We start from the raw sequence: 17,124 nt of genomic DNA, 5'->3' as shown, positions 1-17,124 counted from the left end.
TTTCATGTGAAAATCAACTTGGGGTATTAAATATTTACTTGAATTTTTATCAGGAAGCCGGTCTATCTTCCATACCACGGCCCGGTAGGCACTCTCATATTTTGCTGACCCCACAGTGACCTGTATAACAGGTTCTGATTCAGGTTCATGTAAACTCCCTAGACATGCCCGGCGGTTCATTTTGGCTTTCAGGGACTTCTGCCTCTGGAGGTTCATGGTCCAGAGGGCCTTGATCCACTGTGATGGGACAGGAAAGTGTATCATTATGTTGTCACAGGACCTCAAGGAACTGGCAGAGGAAGATCTCTGAGCCAATGGGGCCATGTTGACAAAGGCCTGAAGCTCCACATACGCCCCCTGGACAACCACTACAGACTTCAGGGAAAAGGGAAGATCCTCCCCGTTATACAAAGTCTTAAAACGCATCAGTTCAAACCGGCAGGCGTCCAGCGGTACAAACTTAATGATTCTTGATTGCCCGAATTCTTGTGCTTTCACACACTTATGAAAATGATAGTCGAGAATATCAATCCCCTTCTTTTCTGGGTCTTTTTCAAAGTAGCGATCGTTTCGCTTCTGCAGCTCGAGGTCATTCAAGGTTAAAAAGCATTCTGTGTTCCCATTTACAAAAGAGAGGCAATAGATCTGAGTTATGACAGCACTTTCAACCAATTTTCCTTCTTCTTTAGTGATTTTGCCCCAAAAGTTGTCCACAATTTCTAGGGAAATTTCTTGTTCCTCATAGTTCTTTTTTGGTTTTGAACCAGCTGGCAGCTTTGTCAGCTCCTCCTCCACAGTAGTCAGGAAGTCAAGGAAATCGTGGTACTCTGTGGACCCCAACTTCAGCATCTGTTCGATGTCTGGTTCATGAACTACTTCTGTCTTAGAATGGTATTTCCTTTTTTCTGTGTAAGACACATGTTCAATCTTCACAGTATGGATTTTTCCTGCCACACTACAGTTCTCAACTTTTGGTTCAGAAAGCCTGCAATGTGGATCGAGCTGTAACTCCTTAAATGGTTTTTCTAACCCCTTCTCATAATACATTTGCAAAATTCCTCCAGGTAAGACTTTTAGAAAAATTGGTCCCCACTGACGGGAAGACATCATGTTCTTCTTCTCGGGAATTCTCAACATAAAAGACCATCCGGGTTTTGGCTGACTCCTGAAGAGCATGGGGGGAACAAAGGAAGAGGCAGTGTCTTCACCATACAGAGACTGCATAGACAAATTTCCATATGAGTCTTGGTTCTCAGCTGATTGAAGATGTTCAAGCTTCTCACAGATATAGTTGAGTGAACACTGATTTAAGCTTTTTTGATCGATAGGCATCTCTTTGTCTCTTGGTGGGTAAGCCTTTCTGCTTCCTGGAGGGTCAAAGATGAACTGGGAAGCACTGCCTTCATCTTTCCAAAATGGACTTGAAAAAGCACAGTCCTCCCGAAAATACTGAAACTGGGGAGTATCACTTTGAAACCCTAGGCTTTCAGCCTGGGGAGGGCTAACTTCTTCCAGAAGACCCACTTTGGGAGCTGGATGTGTACATGAGTGGTCACTGGGTAAGGAAGCATGGGATAAACAAGTTGGTTTGCTAGGCAATAAGGAAGAGCCTGCTCCTGATATTGTAAGTGGACTGTTTGAGGATGATTCTGGGATAGGATAAAGCATATGAGTCCCTGCTTTGGGGATGCCAGGAATACCTGGGAAGTCCTTCGTAGGTGTAGAAAGAGGAGAGTTACTTGGAGGTCCTGGACTAAAGTAAAAGTCTATGATGGGAGAGGAGAGGGGGGTATTGCTGGCAGAGGAAGATCCACTGGGAAACTCCTTAGCACCAGAGAGGTTCAGCTTAAGTCCATTTGGCCTACAAATGCCTTGATTCTCCAGAGGTAAATTCTTTGACTTTTGAGAAGATTGAAAAGCAGGGTCATCATCAAATGTGACCCAGTTGCCTGGGTTTGTGGAACACATCTTTGGAATCAGATTGTGGTCTTGTCAATGAATCAGATATGGTGTCTGTTAAAGGAGAAAGAGATAATAAGAATATTAAATGAGGAGGAGGAGAAAATTCCAGTTACTTTAGTTCTGAGAAATAGGTGATTTAAAAACAACCAGGGGCACCTGGCTGGCTGAGTCAGTAGAGCATGCCACTCTTGATCTCAGGATCATGAGTTCAAGCCCCGATTCTGGGCATAGAGCTTACTTACAAAATAAATAAATAAATAAATAAATAAATAAATAAATAAATAAATAAAATGTTGTCACAAATAAAAGTTCAAAAACAAAAGAATAAAAATAAAAGCAACAAGATTTACAGATTGACTGAGTTCAAATAAATGCTTAAGAACTGTAATACTTCTGATGGCTAAATGGATTTTTTAAAAAAATGCAAGATCTAACCATATGCTGTGTACTAGAGACTCATTTGAGATTTAAGGACACACTTTCAGTTGAAAGTAAAAGGATGTAAAAAGATATTCTATACAAACAGAAACAAAATGAGAGCAGGCAGGAGTGGCCATACTAACATTGGACAAAATAGACTTTACATCAAAAACTGTCACAAGAGACAATGAAGGACATATATAATGATAAAAGGGCCCATTCACCAGGAAGATATAACAATTACAAGTATATATAAAGCCAACATCAGAGCACCCAAATATATGAAACAAACATTAAAAAACTGAAGATAGTAATAGCAACACAATAATATCAGAATTTCAATCCTCCATTTTCAATAATGGATAGAACATCCACAAAGAAACAGAGGACTTGAACAACACAACAGACCAAGTGGACATTTCCACACAACAGCAGCAGAATATATGTTCTTGGGTCACCTGGGTGGCTCAGTTGGTTGAGCTTCCAACTTCGACTCAGGTCATGATCTAACGGTTCATGAGTTCTAACCCTGCACTACTGACAGCTCAGAGCCTGGAGCCTGTTTCGGATTCTGTATCTCCCTCTCTCTCTGCCCCTCCCCTGCTCATACCCTGTTTCTCTCTGTCTTTCAAAAGTAAATAAACGTTAAAAACAATTTTTTTTTAAAGAATACATGTTCTTCGTAAGCATACACAAAACATCCTCCAGGACAGATCACATGTTATGTCACAAAACAAGTCTTAACAAATTTAAGAAGACTGTAATCATACACAATATCCTGTCTGACCACATCAGAATGAAACTGGAAATCAACAGATGGAGGAAAACTGGAAAATTCATAAATGTAGAAATTGAACAACACACTCTTGAACAACTAATAGGCCAAAGAAGAATCAAAAGGGAAATCAGAAAATATTTTGAGGTAAGCAAAGTGAAAACACAACAAACCAAAACTTATGGATGTAGCAAAAGCAATAGAAAGAGTGGAGTTTATTATTAAAAAAGATCTCAGATAAACAACCTAATGTTACAGCTCAAGGAACTAGAAAAACAAACTAAGCCCAAAGTTAAAGGAAGAAAAGAAAGAATAAACATTATGGCAGAAGTAAATGGAGTAGAGAATATAAAATAGAAAAAAAAGGAAAACTAAGAGTTGTTGTTTTTTTTTTTAAAGATCAACAAAATTGACAAACTTTTAGCTAGATGGAGAAAAAAAGAGAAAATCCTCAAAGCCAGAAATGAAAGATGTGACATTAAACTTATGTCACAGAGGGGCACCTGGGTGGCTCAGGGGTAAGCATCCGACTTTGGCTCAAGTTATGATCTCACAGTTTGTGGGTTCGGACCCTGCATCAGACTCTGCCGACAGCTCAGAGCCTGGAGCCTGCTTCGGATTCTTTGTCTCTCTCTCTCTCTCTCTCTCTCTCTCTCTGACCCTCCCCAGCTCACGCTTTCTCTCTCTCTCTCTCTCAAAAATAAATAAACATTACAAAGAATTAAAAAAAACATGTCACAGAAATAAAATAAATGATTATTTTATTATTTTATTATTGACCATTATGAGCAACTATATGCCAACAATGTCGATAACCAAGAAGAAATGGACAAATTCCTAGAAACATACACCGACAATGACTGAATCATAAAGTAACAAGAAATCTGACCAGATCTGTAATTAGTAAAGAGACTGAAGTGGTAGTCAAAACCTCCCAAAAAATAAAAGCTCAGACCCAGATGGTTTCACTGGAGAATCTACCAAACATTTAGAGAAGAATTAACACCAATCCTTCTCAAACTCTTTCAAGAAACTGAAGAGGAGGGAACACTTTCACACTCATTTTATGAGGCCGGCATTGCTCTGACACCAAAGCCAAAGACACTACAAGAAAAGAAAACTACAGACCAATATCCCTCATGAATGCAAAATCCTCAACAAAATATTAGCAAATCAACTTCAACTGCAGATTAAAAGGATCATACACTATTACCAAGTGGGATTTATCCCTGTGATGCAAGGATACTTCCAACATATGAAAATCAACACAGCAATACATCACATCAACAGAACAAAGGATAAATATCACATGATCACCTCAATAAATACAAAAAAAGCACCTGACAAACTCTAATGCCTTTTCATGATAAGAAACCACTCAACAAACTGGGAATAGAAGGAAATTACTTTAACATAATAATAAAGGCCATCTATGAAAAGCCCATGGTAACTAACAGCATACTCAATGGTGAAAAACCGAAGGCTTTTCCTCTAAAATCAGGAACAAGGCAAGGATGCTCACTCTTGCCACTTCTATTCACACAGTACTGGAAGTCTTAACAAGAGCAATTAGGCATGAAAAAGAAATAAAAGGCAACTAAATTAAAAAGGAAGAAGTTACATTTTGTCTGTTTATAGATGATCTGACCTTATATGTAGAAAGCCCTAATAATTCCACACACACACACACACACACACACACACACACACACACGTTAGAACTGATAAACAAATTAAAGTTGCAGGATACAAAATCAACAAACAAAAATAAGTTGCATTTCTATACACACACAATTAACAATCCAAAAACGAAATTAAGAAAACAATCCCATGTACAATAGCATCAAAAAAAATAAAACACTTAGAAATAAACAAAAAAGGGCAAAAGACTTTTTTTTAATGTTTATTTTTGAGAGACAGAGACAGAACATGAGCAGGGAAGGGTCAGAGAGAGAAGGAGACACAGAATCTGAAGCAGGCTGCAGGCTCTGCACTGTCAGCACAGAGCCTGATGCTGGGCTCGAACTCATGAACCTTGAGATCATGACCTGAGCCAAAGTTGAACACTCAACCAACTGAGCCACCCAAGTGCCCCAAAAGACTTCTTTTTAAGTGTATTTGAGAGAGATAGCATGCATGTGCACATACAAGCAGGGAAGGGGAGAGGAAGGGGCGGTCGAGAGAGAAAATCCCAAGCAGGCTTCATGCGTGATGTGGGGGCTTGAACTCATGAACCACAAGACGATGACCTGAGCCAAAAGCAAGAGTCAGACTGAGCTATGCAGGCACCCCTGTTTTTTTTTTTAAAGGGGCAAAAGACTTTTACACTGAAAACTACAAAGTAATGTTGCTGAATGAAATTAAAGAAGACATAAACAAAAAGATATCTCACATTCATAAATGGGAAGACTTAATATTGTTAAAATGTCCACACTACCCAAAGCAATCTACAGATTCAGTGCAATCCCTATCAAAATGACATTTTGCAGAAACAGAAAAAACAATCATAAAATACATATCGAATCTCAAAGGTCTTTGAATAGCCAAAATAATCTTGGGAAAGATAAAGGTGGAGGCTTTACACACTCTAACTTTGAAACTATTACAAAGCTATGGTACTCAAAACAGTATAGTACTGGCATAAAGGCAGATAAAGAGACCAATGGAACAGAATATTAATTCCAGAAATAAACCCACACATAAGGTCAAATGATCCTCAACAAAGGTGCCAAGATTATACAATGAGGAAAGGATAGTCTCTTCAACAAACTGTGTTGGGAAAACAGATATTCACATGTAATAAAAAAAATGACATTGGACCCTTATTTTATATCATACACAAAAAACAATTATAAATGGATTATAAACGTTAAGACTTAAACATAAGACCTGATATTATAAACCTCCTATAAAAAAAAAAAAAAAAAAAGAGGAAAAGCTTGATGACATTAGTCTTGGCAATGATTTCTTGGATAGGGTACCAAAAGTACAAGAAACAAAAGCATAAGATTTAAACATAAAACCTGAAATTATAAAACTCCTATTAAAAAAAAACAAGAGGAAAAGCTTGGTCTTGGCAATGATTTCTTGGACAGGATACCAAAAGTACAAGCAACAAAAGCAAAAATAGACAAGTGGGACTACATGAAACTAAAAAGCTTCTGTACAGAAAAGGAACCAATTAACAGAGTGAAAATCCATGGAACGGGAGAAAATATTTACAAACCATATATCTGATGAGGGTTTCAATCCAAAAGGTATAAGAAACTACTGCTCAATAACAACAACAACAACAACAACAAACAATTTAAAAATGGGCAACAGACTTGAGTAGACATTTCTCCAAAGAAGACACACAAATGGACAACAGGTATATTAAAAGATGCTCAACATCACTAATCACCAGGGAAATGCAAATCAAAACCACAATATCACCTTATACATGTTAGGATGGCCATTAGCAAAATGAACCCAAAATAAAACCAAACAAAACTAAACAAAAAACATAAAATAACAAGTGTTGACAAGGATGTGGAGAAATTAGAACCCTTGTGGATTGTTGGTGGGAATTGAGAAAACAGCATAGAGGCCCCTCAAAATTTTTTAAATAGAACTACCATGTATATGAGCCAGCAATCCCACTTATGTAAATTTATCCAAGAAAATTGAAAACAGGATCTCCAAGAGATATCTGCACTCTTCTGTTCATTTCAGCATTATTCCCAACAGCCAAGAGGTGGAAACAACCTAAATGTCCATCGCCTGATGAATGGGTGAAGAAAATGTGGTATATATACATACAATGAATATTATTCAGCCTTAAAAAGTAAGGAAATTCTGGCACATGCCATAACATAAATGAACCTTAAGAACATTATGTTAAATGAAACAAGCCAGTCACAAAAAGGCAAATACTCTATGATTCCACTTACATGAGGTATCTAAAGTAGTCAAATGCAAAAAAGAGAGAGAGAGAAGGAGAGAGACCAAATGCATAGAAGCAGAAAGGAGAATGGTGGGGTGGGGCGAGGAGAGGGGAAGGGGGTGGCTGTTCAATGGGTACAGAGTTGTAGTTGTGCAAGATGAAAGAGTTCTAGAAATTTGTTGTAAAACAGTGTGCATATAGTTAATAATACTGAACTATACACTTAAAAATGTTAAGAGGGTAAACAAATTGTTAAAAATTTGTTATTTTTTACCACCACTAAAAAAAACCTACAACACTTTTTCATCAATTCAGGAAGTATATGAATGAGGACTGTGTAGTCAGACCTTACTAGTGTTGCAGAAAATACAGAAGATAGAAACCCAATTTATAATGAACCTATAACCTATTAACAGCCCCCCAAATATGTGAGGTTTATAGGTTTGAAACATTTTGAGATTCATGACCTAATTTATCAAAACAACCCTGGGAGGTATATATCATTTCCATTTCATAGCTGAGATTACTTGGGTTTAGAGTCATTGCCTAAAGCTGTCCCACTGATAAGAGACAGAACTAAGATTTTTTTTTTAATAACAACTTTATTAAGATACAATTCACACACTAAAATTTATCCTTTTTTAAAAAAAATGACAATTCAGTAGTGTTTAGTATATTCAGAGTTGTATAGCCATCACCACTATTTCCAGAATGTTCTTATCACCCCCAAAATATACCTGTACCTATTAGCAGTCACTCCCCTTTCTCCCGACCCCTACCCCCAAGTCCTGAGAACCACTAATCTACTTTTTTAATTTGCCTGGTCTGAACATTTTATATAGATAGGATTTACAACATACGGCCTTCTATGTCTGATTTCTCTCACTTGGCATAATATTTTCAAAGTTCATCTGTGTTGTAGCATGTATCAGTACTTCTTCATTCCTTTTGGTGGCTGAATAACATTTCATTGTGAAGATAGTCCCCATTTTGTTTATCCATTCATCAGTTGATGGGCATTTGGTTTATTTCTATTTTTTTAGCTATTATGAATAGTAAGTTTTTGTGTAAGTTATATATAAGTTTTGGTGTGATCATTTTTCTCGGGTATATACCTAAGTTTGGAAAGAACCAGGATTTGAGCACAGATCACTTCATCCTGAGCTAATACAATATAAACTATTGAGATCATTCTAATGGCATCAGAGGCAATGAGCTGTATAGGCCACAGCACAGACCTGGGGGGGTTGGGTACCCTGAATGCCGGGTGCTGCTCTGTCACCCACCAGCTATGGGGCAAAGCCACTCTGGATATTCAGTGATTCGAGTAGAATCATCTCTAAGGTAAGTCCTTTCCCACTCTAAAATAATTCTATGGTGGTTGACATCCAACCGAAATTTTTTTCAAAAGCAGAAAAAATTTTTTCAAAAGCAGAAAAAGCTACTGCTGGGAGTTTTGACCAAACTTCCAAACTGACAGAGAGAAAAACTCCATGAGATGTACTGATATGAAAACTCAAAACCTGCTGGAACACAGCCGTGAGAAAGGCGTATTTTTCTCCCTCCAGCCAGCCTTCCCGCTTCCCCTTGTGGATAATGAGGGCTCAACCAGTGCAATCATTCAAGCCTGGAAAAGAGCCAACACAGAGAGAGCAAGCCTGGGGCTCCACTGGGGCAGGGCACATTCACTGTTGTCATTTGCTAAATCCGCACATTCCTGAGGGCACAAAAACACACAGTAGAGCAGCAGTCCAGGCCAGCTGGCTCTCTCTGGAGGGCATTTCACTGTCACTGCCCTTGGGCTGGAGTTCCACAAAGCACTTTCCCTTCCAAGCAGGCACAGCCTGTTTCAATGGGATACCACCAGGAGGCACAGAGGCAGGAAATCAGCAGCAATGTTTCTTGACCCATCCCATTCCATTCTCTTTAGGGTGAGAGATTGTGTAAATATTTATGTTAGTTGGGTTTATTAAAAAGAAAGAAAAAGAGAAGACCAAGAGAAGAAATAAGTACGCTTTGGATGGAATCTTATTCTGATCTACAGAAAAAGTTTTGCCTCATCTATTTTCCACTGCTATCTTCAAAATTTCGAGTAGTGATACTGGTTTTATCAGAGCTTTTGCATATTATCAAAAAAAAGTGATTTCCATAAACCAGAGAAATCAATTCCATGACCTTTTAAGTGACCCTTGAACTTTAAAGAGAACACCTTGCAAGAAAACTCCTACCTTAAACACAAAAATCTATGCAAAGTATACTCTTCCCCTATATGCAGGATTCTTCCATAGAAGGCACTCAGCAAATGTAATGTGAGTTTAATACAACCAAACGGAATTCTGCGTTGTGCCCAATATGAGCCCAAACCTTTGTCCCTGTTTAAAAGGTGGGACTTGGATGCTCCTGGAATGAGGGGCTAAGACTCTGGCTCCCTATGGTCAAGTGCAGGTGTGTTTCCCACTATTCTCTTCTTGCTCCTCTTCCGCATCCCTCTTGCTGCCCTTCCTTATCAATCCTCTTCACACTCATTTCATTTCTCTCTGACCTCTCTTGCCCCTTCCTTGTATATGACCTCATCTTTCTATTCTAGTCTCAAAGCCCCCACCGTCATTTTTCCCAAAGTCAACAACTAGAATCGATTCCATCTAAGGCTTTCCTTCTTCCTCCCCTAACTCACCCCCACCTTCAGCAGGGAAACAGCCACATCCTTTCCAGAGCCTTGGTCTGTCCAAGGCCCCCTGGGTCTCAGGGAGGGATGCAGCAGCCCAGAGTGGAGAGGTCATGAATATGTCCTGCCTTAGTCATCTGCAACTTCACCATCTCCTTCAAGACACTGGAACCAAAAGTACTCAAGCAGCAACACCTATTTAACCTCAGGATTTTTTCTGCATTGCAAATGAGGCAGGATGTCAATATGTGTCTATCCTCCCAGGGCACCCTAAATCCTACCATTTACAGAGACCTGTCACAGGCAACATCTCATTTAAATTTATGACAACCCAGGGGTGCTTGGGTGGCTCAGTCAGTTAAGTGTCCGACTTTGGCTCAGGCCATGATCTCGCAGTTTGTGAGTTCGAGCCCCGCATCAGGCTCTGTGCTGACAGCTCAGAGCCTGGAGCCTGCTTCGGATTCTGTGTCTCCCCCTCTCTCTGCCCCTCCCATGCTCATGCTCTGTCTCTCTCTGTCTCTTGATAAACAAATATTAAAACAAAAAAAAATTTTTTTTTAATTTATGACAACCCAGAGTATAGACCACAGCATTGGCGGCACCTTCTCTAAAGTCCAGGTTCCATTTAGTGCAGAACTGGGAACTCAGGACCCCTGGCACTATGTCCCCAGCTGCCTTCCTCCAAAATAAAGGTTCCTCTCATTGGCTTCTGTGTTTTTTTCCTCAGGTGTGCACTACATCCCACCTCACATGCCCTAATCCTTCCAGAGGTCTGTTTTCAGTCAATCTGGACTATCTTGCTAACTCCTGGAAGACAATGCCAGACAAAATAAAGAGATAGGACAAGACACCAAGACTCTGAATGAGGTGCAGATAGGAAAGAATAATGTCTTATGGTGGAAGCTTCTAGAAACCAATCTCTGAGGTTTGAAAGTTTCTAGGGGAGTGTTTGCTTCTCCTATAACTATTAGACATCCTTTGGGGTACCTGGATGGCTCAGTCGGTTGGGCACCCGACTTTGACTCAGGTCATGATCTAATGGTTCATGGGTTCGAATCCCATGTTGGACATTGTGCTGACAGCTCAGAGCCTGGAGCCTGCTTTGGATTCACTGTCTCCCTCTCTCTCTGCCCCTACCCTGCTCATGCTCGCTCGCTCTCTCTCTCTCTCTCTCTCTCTCTCTCAAAAATAAACACTTAAAAAAATTTTTTTAATAAAGAAAGAACTATCAGACATTCTTTTGCACTGCCGAATACATTGAATTCAAGAACAAATTAAAAGTGCACATGCCTACTGACACTGGGAACAACAAGGATGTAGGTAGACAGTGGTTTTCAACCTTTTACCTCAACACATATGACAGATGGCATTCAGAAGCCTAGCACATTCTCTTGGGTGTACCCAGAGTTTAACAACCCCCAGAATATCGAGGGACATCCTGAAATAATTAGCCCCACCTTTCTAAATGTTGGATCAGCAAAAGTAGGCCACAGGCCATAGGAAACACAAGAAAGTCCACACTTACATACAATCCGAGACTCCACCCCTTTCTGCCACTAAAGAAATCATCCTGGAATTCTTATGAGAGTATTGTGGAGATAATGAATTTATTCTAAATTGTTTTAAAAACCAAATCTTTCAAAAATAGCAACACCTTATATATTATTAGCAATATTGCAAATTACTTGCAATAAGCTTATGAAAAACCAGCACTGGTATGGAATAATTACCTCACCAAAAAGAATTGAGGCTAATAATTATCAAGTTTGTGAGTCAGACTGAAGCTTTTGCAGGGAGGGATTATGTCTCATTCATTAGGACATCTTCCACATTGTCTACAAATATCTGACATCACTATGCAGTTCAATACGTTTTTGATTGAATAATTTTAAATCGCCTTTCCAGTTTCCCATAAAGTAAATCTCTACACTGCCCTCCTCAGTTCAAAGAATCACTGCATTTCAGAGTCAGACAGAAATTGGAGGTATTCTGCTCAACGAACATGTATCAAGGTATGCTAAGGGCTGGGTGTGCATTTAATCCTCACAACCCCATTAAGTAATAAACATCACTTTGTAGAAGAGTAAAATAAGGCTCAGAGAGGTTAAGCTACTTGCCTAAAGTCACCCAACCAGAAAGAGGCAGATCCCAAAGTCCATGCTCCAGACCATCCACCACTCCAGAGGTCCCAAGAGATCCAATGACTTGCTGGCGTTGGTGTCCTTTGGGGACATTCCCAATGGGGACATTCCCATTTCCGAGCACTTGCCACCACTCCACCTTCACTAAGGAGAGTTCCTGCAGGGAGGCATTCTCTAAATTGGAAAGATTCTATTCTCACCTGGAAAGAGCCTATTTCTCCACAAAGCCCACCACGCGTATCTGCCGCTTGGACATCAAGCTGTGGGAAAGACAAGCTCAGAGAATGTTTTCCCCATGATCGCTCAAGAACAACAGCTCAGTAGCAATTTGGGTCAATTCTGAGACTGGCTTTCATAACTCAGCCTGTCCCATTTCCTGTCCCTTTTCAACTGCAAAAAGCCACCCCACCCTTAGCGATGAACAGTATTTCAGACTTGCTGCCCAACATATACACTCGGGTGCCACCCTGTCTTCTAGGACCAGGCCATCTTGGTATACATTGAATTCCCCAAACTTCATGTAACTCCCTGCCTCGTCCTTCCATACCACCCACCCTGCCCCCTTCTCTGGAGGATCTACTCCTGCTGTTCTTCACAGATTTCCTTTGCTTTTCTTCAGAAACCATTCAAATAAAGTGTAAATATGAAGTTCTACCTTTTCCTGCAGATTATCACAATCAGATTGGACGCATTCGGCTCTTGAATCAGCATCCCTGTTCATCTGCAGCTGAAGACTATCCTCCCTTGTGGAGAACAACACCCTCTCAGATGGTCCCTAGGATCTGGCTTTTCTGTAGCTGCCAGATCCTGGGGGAGGATGGACATTGAAGAAGTGTTCAGCTCAGGAAAGCATCACAAGCGCCTAGCAGTAACCTCCTGGAATTAGCTCCACCCGACTGTCGTCAGGCTGACTCTCACTCAAGCCTCAACACCTCTGGACCCTCAACAATGCCCCTGCCTTTGTAAAAGGCTGGATTTAGTCCTTTTATGCCTATGCCTCTTTTGCTCCACAACAATGCTGCCTAATCTAGAGAAAGAATGTCTTCATGTCAGTATCTGTGTGGTTTCATTGGCTGTCCCCCCAAAGAAGGAATTGTCTGACTCTCCCAGTGCTGGATTCCTCAATTGCAACACTGGAGCTAGGCTGGGGCAGCGTTCGCAAAGCCTCCCTGTGGTTGTTTGCTTGGAGGTCTGCAATCTAGTTACCCTCCTTACTATTCTGGGATGCGTATCCCAGAAACAAAGCCAAAGACAAGGACAGCCCAGTGTGCAAAATGCATCCATGAAGGTTTGCTAAGACAGTGTTTAAAATATCATTCCTGTAGAATTTTTCCCTTTAAAAGGAGAACCAAACTTTTCAAACAGAAATGAATCATAAGGCAACACAAAAACCCTATGTGAAGTGAAAACGCTTGCAGAGCACACCCTCACCTTAGGTCACAGAAGTGCCCGCTGCATGTACTGCCTGTATTATTACCACAGATGTTCTGCAGCCCATCATATTTAATCACAAACATGTGTGGTATTTAGTTCAGCTATGTGACAGGAAATACCATTTGTAAAATACTAACCCACAGCAAAACCTACCCGTGCCTTTGAATATTATCTGTGCTGGTTCCAGCTCAGCTCCCCAGCGCCACTCCCCACCCCCCCCCACTCCACCCCCCCCCACCCCCCGCCACTGTGGATTTAACCTCCACTTCTCCAGGATGAATCTGGGTCCTGGCCGTTTTTTTAAACCTTGTTTTTATAATCTTCTCATTTCCTAAATCTGGAGAGTAGTATAAACAGATAGTAACCCAAACTAACTAGTCCCAGGAGACGGTCTTTATGTGAACAAAGAAAAAATTTTGGGCTGGGTGGGCCATTCTGATTTCAGAATGTTATTCTCACCGTGACACTTTTTTATATTTATTTAGTTACTTTGAGATGGGGGGAGGGGCAGAGAGAGAGGGGGAGAGAGAGAGAGAATCCCAAGCAGGCTCTGCACTGTCAGCACAGAGCCTGATGTGGGGCTCAAACTCATGAACCATGAGATCATGACCTGAGTGGAAATCAAGAATTGGGTGCTTTACTAACCGAGCCACCCAGGCGCCCCTCACCATGACACTTTTATGGAATACGTACACCACATCCATATCACTGCCATAAATGCTATGGAATTTACTAAGCAGAGACCTCTGAGCCTCACTTTCTTTATCTGTGAAATGGTGATATTTGCCTCATATGTCAATTGCCACGTTATGGGTACTTGGTACATACAGTTTTCCTTTCTCTTTGTCTTTCTCCTTTCTGTTTTCCCTGTCTCCCATTCTAGCCTTCCTTTCTCAAGTCAGGAAGAAAGGAAAAAGCCCAGACTCTGCAGTTTGCTTTAGCATCAGGTCAACTTGTTACAAATCCTTTTCTAGAACTAGGTGTCCATTCTGTCTGGCACATGACTATGCCTCTATCCTGCTCTCCAGGATGTGATCTGTTCCTTAGTCCCTTGTGCTTGAATCCCTGCTCAGGGTTTCTCCTTGAAGACAGAATCTCTCAAAACAGAAAGAAGTTAACAGGCTTGGGGAAAAGACCCATGGTCAAATGTGTTTGAGAAACCTTGGTTAAGCAAGGGTTTACATGTCTCTTCATGGCATTCCTTCCCAGAGCCTTCAGAAGCTAACCTTCTTATGGGCTCCAGGATGGGATAACAGGAAGCCATCCTCAAAGACCCACATGGATGGTTTGCCTCAGAACATTCTGGAATGTGCTCTTTTTTTTTTTTTTAAGGTTTATTTACTTTTGAGAGAGAGAGAGCAAGAGCAGGGGAGAGGGAGAGAGGCAGAGACAGAGGATCCAAAGCAGGCTCTGTGCTGACAGCAGAGAGCCCTACATGAGGCTCGAACCCACAAACTGTGAGATAATGACCTGAGCCAAAGTCAGACGCTTAACCGACTGAGCCAGGGAGCCTCATGGAACATGCTCTTCTAAGAATAAAGTGTCTGGGGCTAGGAAACACACAGTCCACCTTTAATTCCTGATGCCCCGGCCTTTTCATTCTGTTGCCACCACCGTCTCTGCTCTGACCATGAAGATTGGCTCCAGGCCCAGACAGCTTCTCTAGTTTAGCAGAGTCTCAGCATCACTCTCAGAACAAGCAAACCCCAGGTTCTTCCCCCGGGACACCAGCAGTTCTCATGGAAGGACATATCCCTTTTGCTTACCCAGACAGGAGACCAAAGAGCTTCCAGATAGGCCATGACTGGAGTGAACTCTTGCCTTTGACCTCAGCAAGCATATGAGAGTTTTGATCCCCAGGTCATCCTCTGGCATTGAGGGTGGCATCTGGCAGCTCTCTTCACTGGCAGCACTAAAGCCTCCCACCCCAGGTCCTGGCCTCTTCGGCCAAGGCAGGGAGCCCACCCAGGTCTCAGACCCTCTATGGGAATCAGGCTCTGGAATGCTGCATGATGCCCAGGGCACACTCCACCCCTGGAACTGTGGAGCCTCAGCCTTTCTCTCCCCAACCCCACGAAGCCCCAGCACAAGGTCATCTTCCCTTCACGGGCCTCTGGGACCCTCCTCAGTCTCCTACTACAGAGGGTCCAGGAGGGAACACGTGTGGGGCTACGGGCCAGGGCCAACCTCTCATCTGCCCCTTTAGTGAGTGGCACTGAACCCTTGGGCTATTCTCTTAGGGAAGAGTGAGCACCCAGCACATTCCACAGCCAAGTCTTGTCCAAAGTGTGAAGGAAGGAAACTACCTCAATCAGAGTCTTCTTGGTGGTAGACACAGTGCTGGGACTCATGGTCTCAACCAGCCATCTGCCTGCCCTAAAGGTCTGTTCTCTGTCCTTAGGACCTATAGGTGGCAAATGGGGACCTCTTGAGCCACAATTAAGAGGAGCTCCTTGTGCACAATTAAGAGGAGCCTCCTGCCCTCTAGTCGCAGCAAGGGCTCAACCCACAAAGGCAGAAGAGCATGGAGGTCTAGGGGACAGACTCTCACACCCAAGTCACCTGGCCTCTCATCTCACTTCCTCTACTTACTATCCCTGACACATGTTCCTTAACATTCTCAGGGTCCTCATCTATAAACTGAAAATGAATCACACCTACTTCCCAAGTTCTAAATATGTTAATGCCAAATTAACAAGTAAAATGCTGTATCATAGGCACTCAAAAAATAGTAGCACAGTGCTTACAAGTGAGGAGTTCTTGAGTCAGCACTGACCATTGCTAGCAGCCCCAGGCCGAGCAGCAGGCTGGGCCAGGCCCACAGGTGACACTGATGAGGGCCCAGGGCTTCCTGCCTAGTCCTAAACTGGTTCTCCCATTCTATGGCAAGAGAAAACCAAGATGCAAGCCCAGCGTGTACTGAGCTGTGAAATAAAAAGCACAACTTAAGCAAGTCAGCACGGCACCTAGAGATGGCAAAAGTAATCACGAAAAAGACTGATCAAAAATGATGTAGGGCTTTTCTACGTGTGGCTGACAGTTGTAAGGTGAAACCCTGGGACCACACTCATCACCCATACCGGAGACTCAGCATGGCTGTGTCCCAGCGATCTTCCACTGGCATGACTCAACTCCCCAGGGGACACTTGGCAGTGTTTGGGGACATTTAGTTGTCACAACCAGGGGCAGTGGGTACTACTGACATCGAGTGGGCAGGAGCCAGGGATGCTGCTTAACATCCTACCATGCACAGCACAGCTTCCACAACGAAAAATTACCTGGCCTAAAATGTCAATAGCACTGGGGCACCTGGGTGGCTCATTTGGGTAAGTGTCCAACTCTTGTCAGCTCAGGTCATGATCTCACAGTTTGTGAGTTCAAGCCCCACATAGGCTCTGTGCTATTGGTGCAGAGCCTGCTTAGGATTCTGTCTCTCCTTCTCTCTGCTCTTCCCCCCACTTGTGCTTGCTCTCTCTCAAAAAATTAAAAAAAAAAAAAAAAAGTCAATAGCACCAAGGTTGAGAACCCCTGCTCCTTGTTGAGAAGGCCAGTGAGCTGAGTATGCCAAGCAGGGTATCTGCCCTTCTGCATCTGTCTACTTTGTAGATAATCCATTGGAAGCTTAAGTTGGGCAATGTGCCTGAGGTGACACAACCAGAAAAAGGTGCTGTCAGAATCAAACCCTGTCTGAGCCCCAAATCTCACGCCCTTTCCACTACACCACACTGATTACCAGGGCAGTAGTCACAACAGGAGAGAGGGCAGATAAAGTTTTTATATAGAAGACTTGCCAGCATTTGGA

The 17,124-nt window shown here is 42.1% G+C and overlaps 1 protein-coding gene across 3 annotated transcripts in view; it reads right to left on the bottom strand.

The window, feature by feature from the left end:
* The window catches only part of STON1 (stonin 1), a 49,935-nt gene that overhangs the window by 12,074 nt on the left and 20,737 nt on the right, over positions 1–17,124 (bottom strand). Inside the window, exons 1-2 of one of the 3 annotated variants that reach the window (XM_043603338.1) lie at positions 12,544–13,024; positions 39–2,013 (exon numbers count right to left, since the gene is read on the bottom strand). In XM_043603338.1, the coding sequence (XP_043459273.1) occupies positions 39–1,968 (1,930 nt within the window). In that variant the 5' untranslated portion in view covers positions 1,969–2,013; positions 12,544–13,024. Of the gene's footprint in view, positions 1–38; positions 2,014–12,088; positions 12,199–12,543; positions 13,025–17,124 lie in introns of those variants that run through there. The other 2 variants (XM_043603339.1, XM_043603337.1) reach the window with 2 other exon arrangements.

The sequence above is a fragment of the Prionailurus bengalensis genome, chromosome A3 (assembly GCF_016509475.1).
Source record: "Prionailurus bengalensis isolate Pbe53 chromosome A3, Fcat_Pben_1.1_paternal_pri, whole genome shotgun sequence".
NCBI classification, from domain to species: domain Eukaryota; kingdom Metazoa; phylum Chordata; class Mammalia; order Carnivora; family Felidae; genus Prionailurus; species Prionailurus bengalensis.
This window is presented reverse-complemented; position numbering and strand designations above follow the sequence as displayed.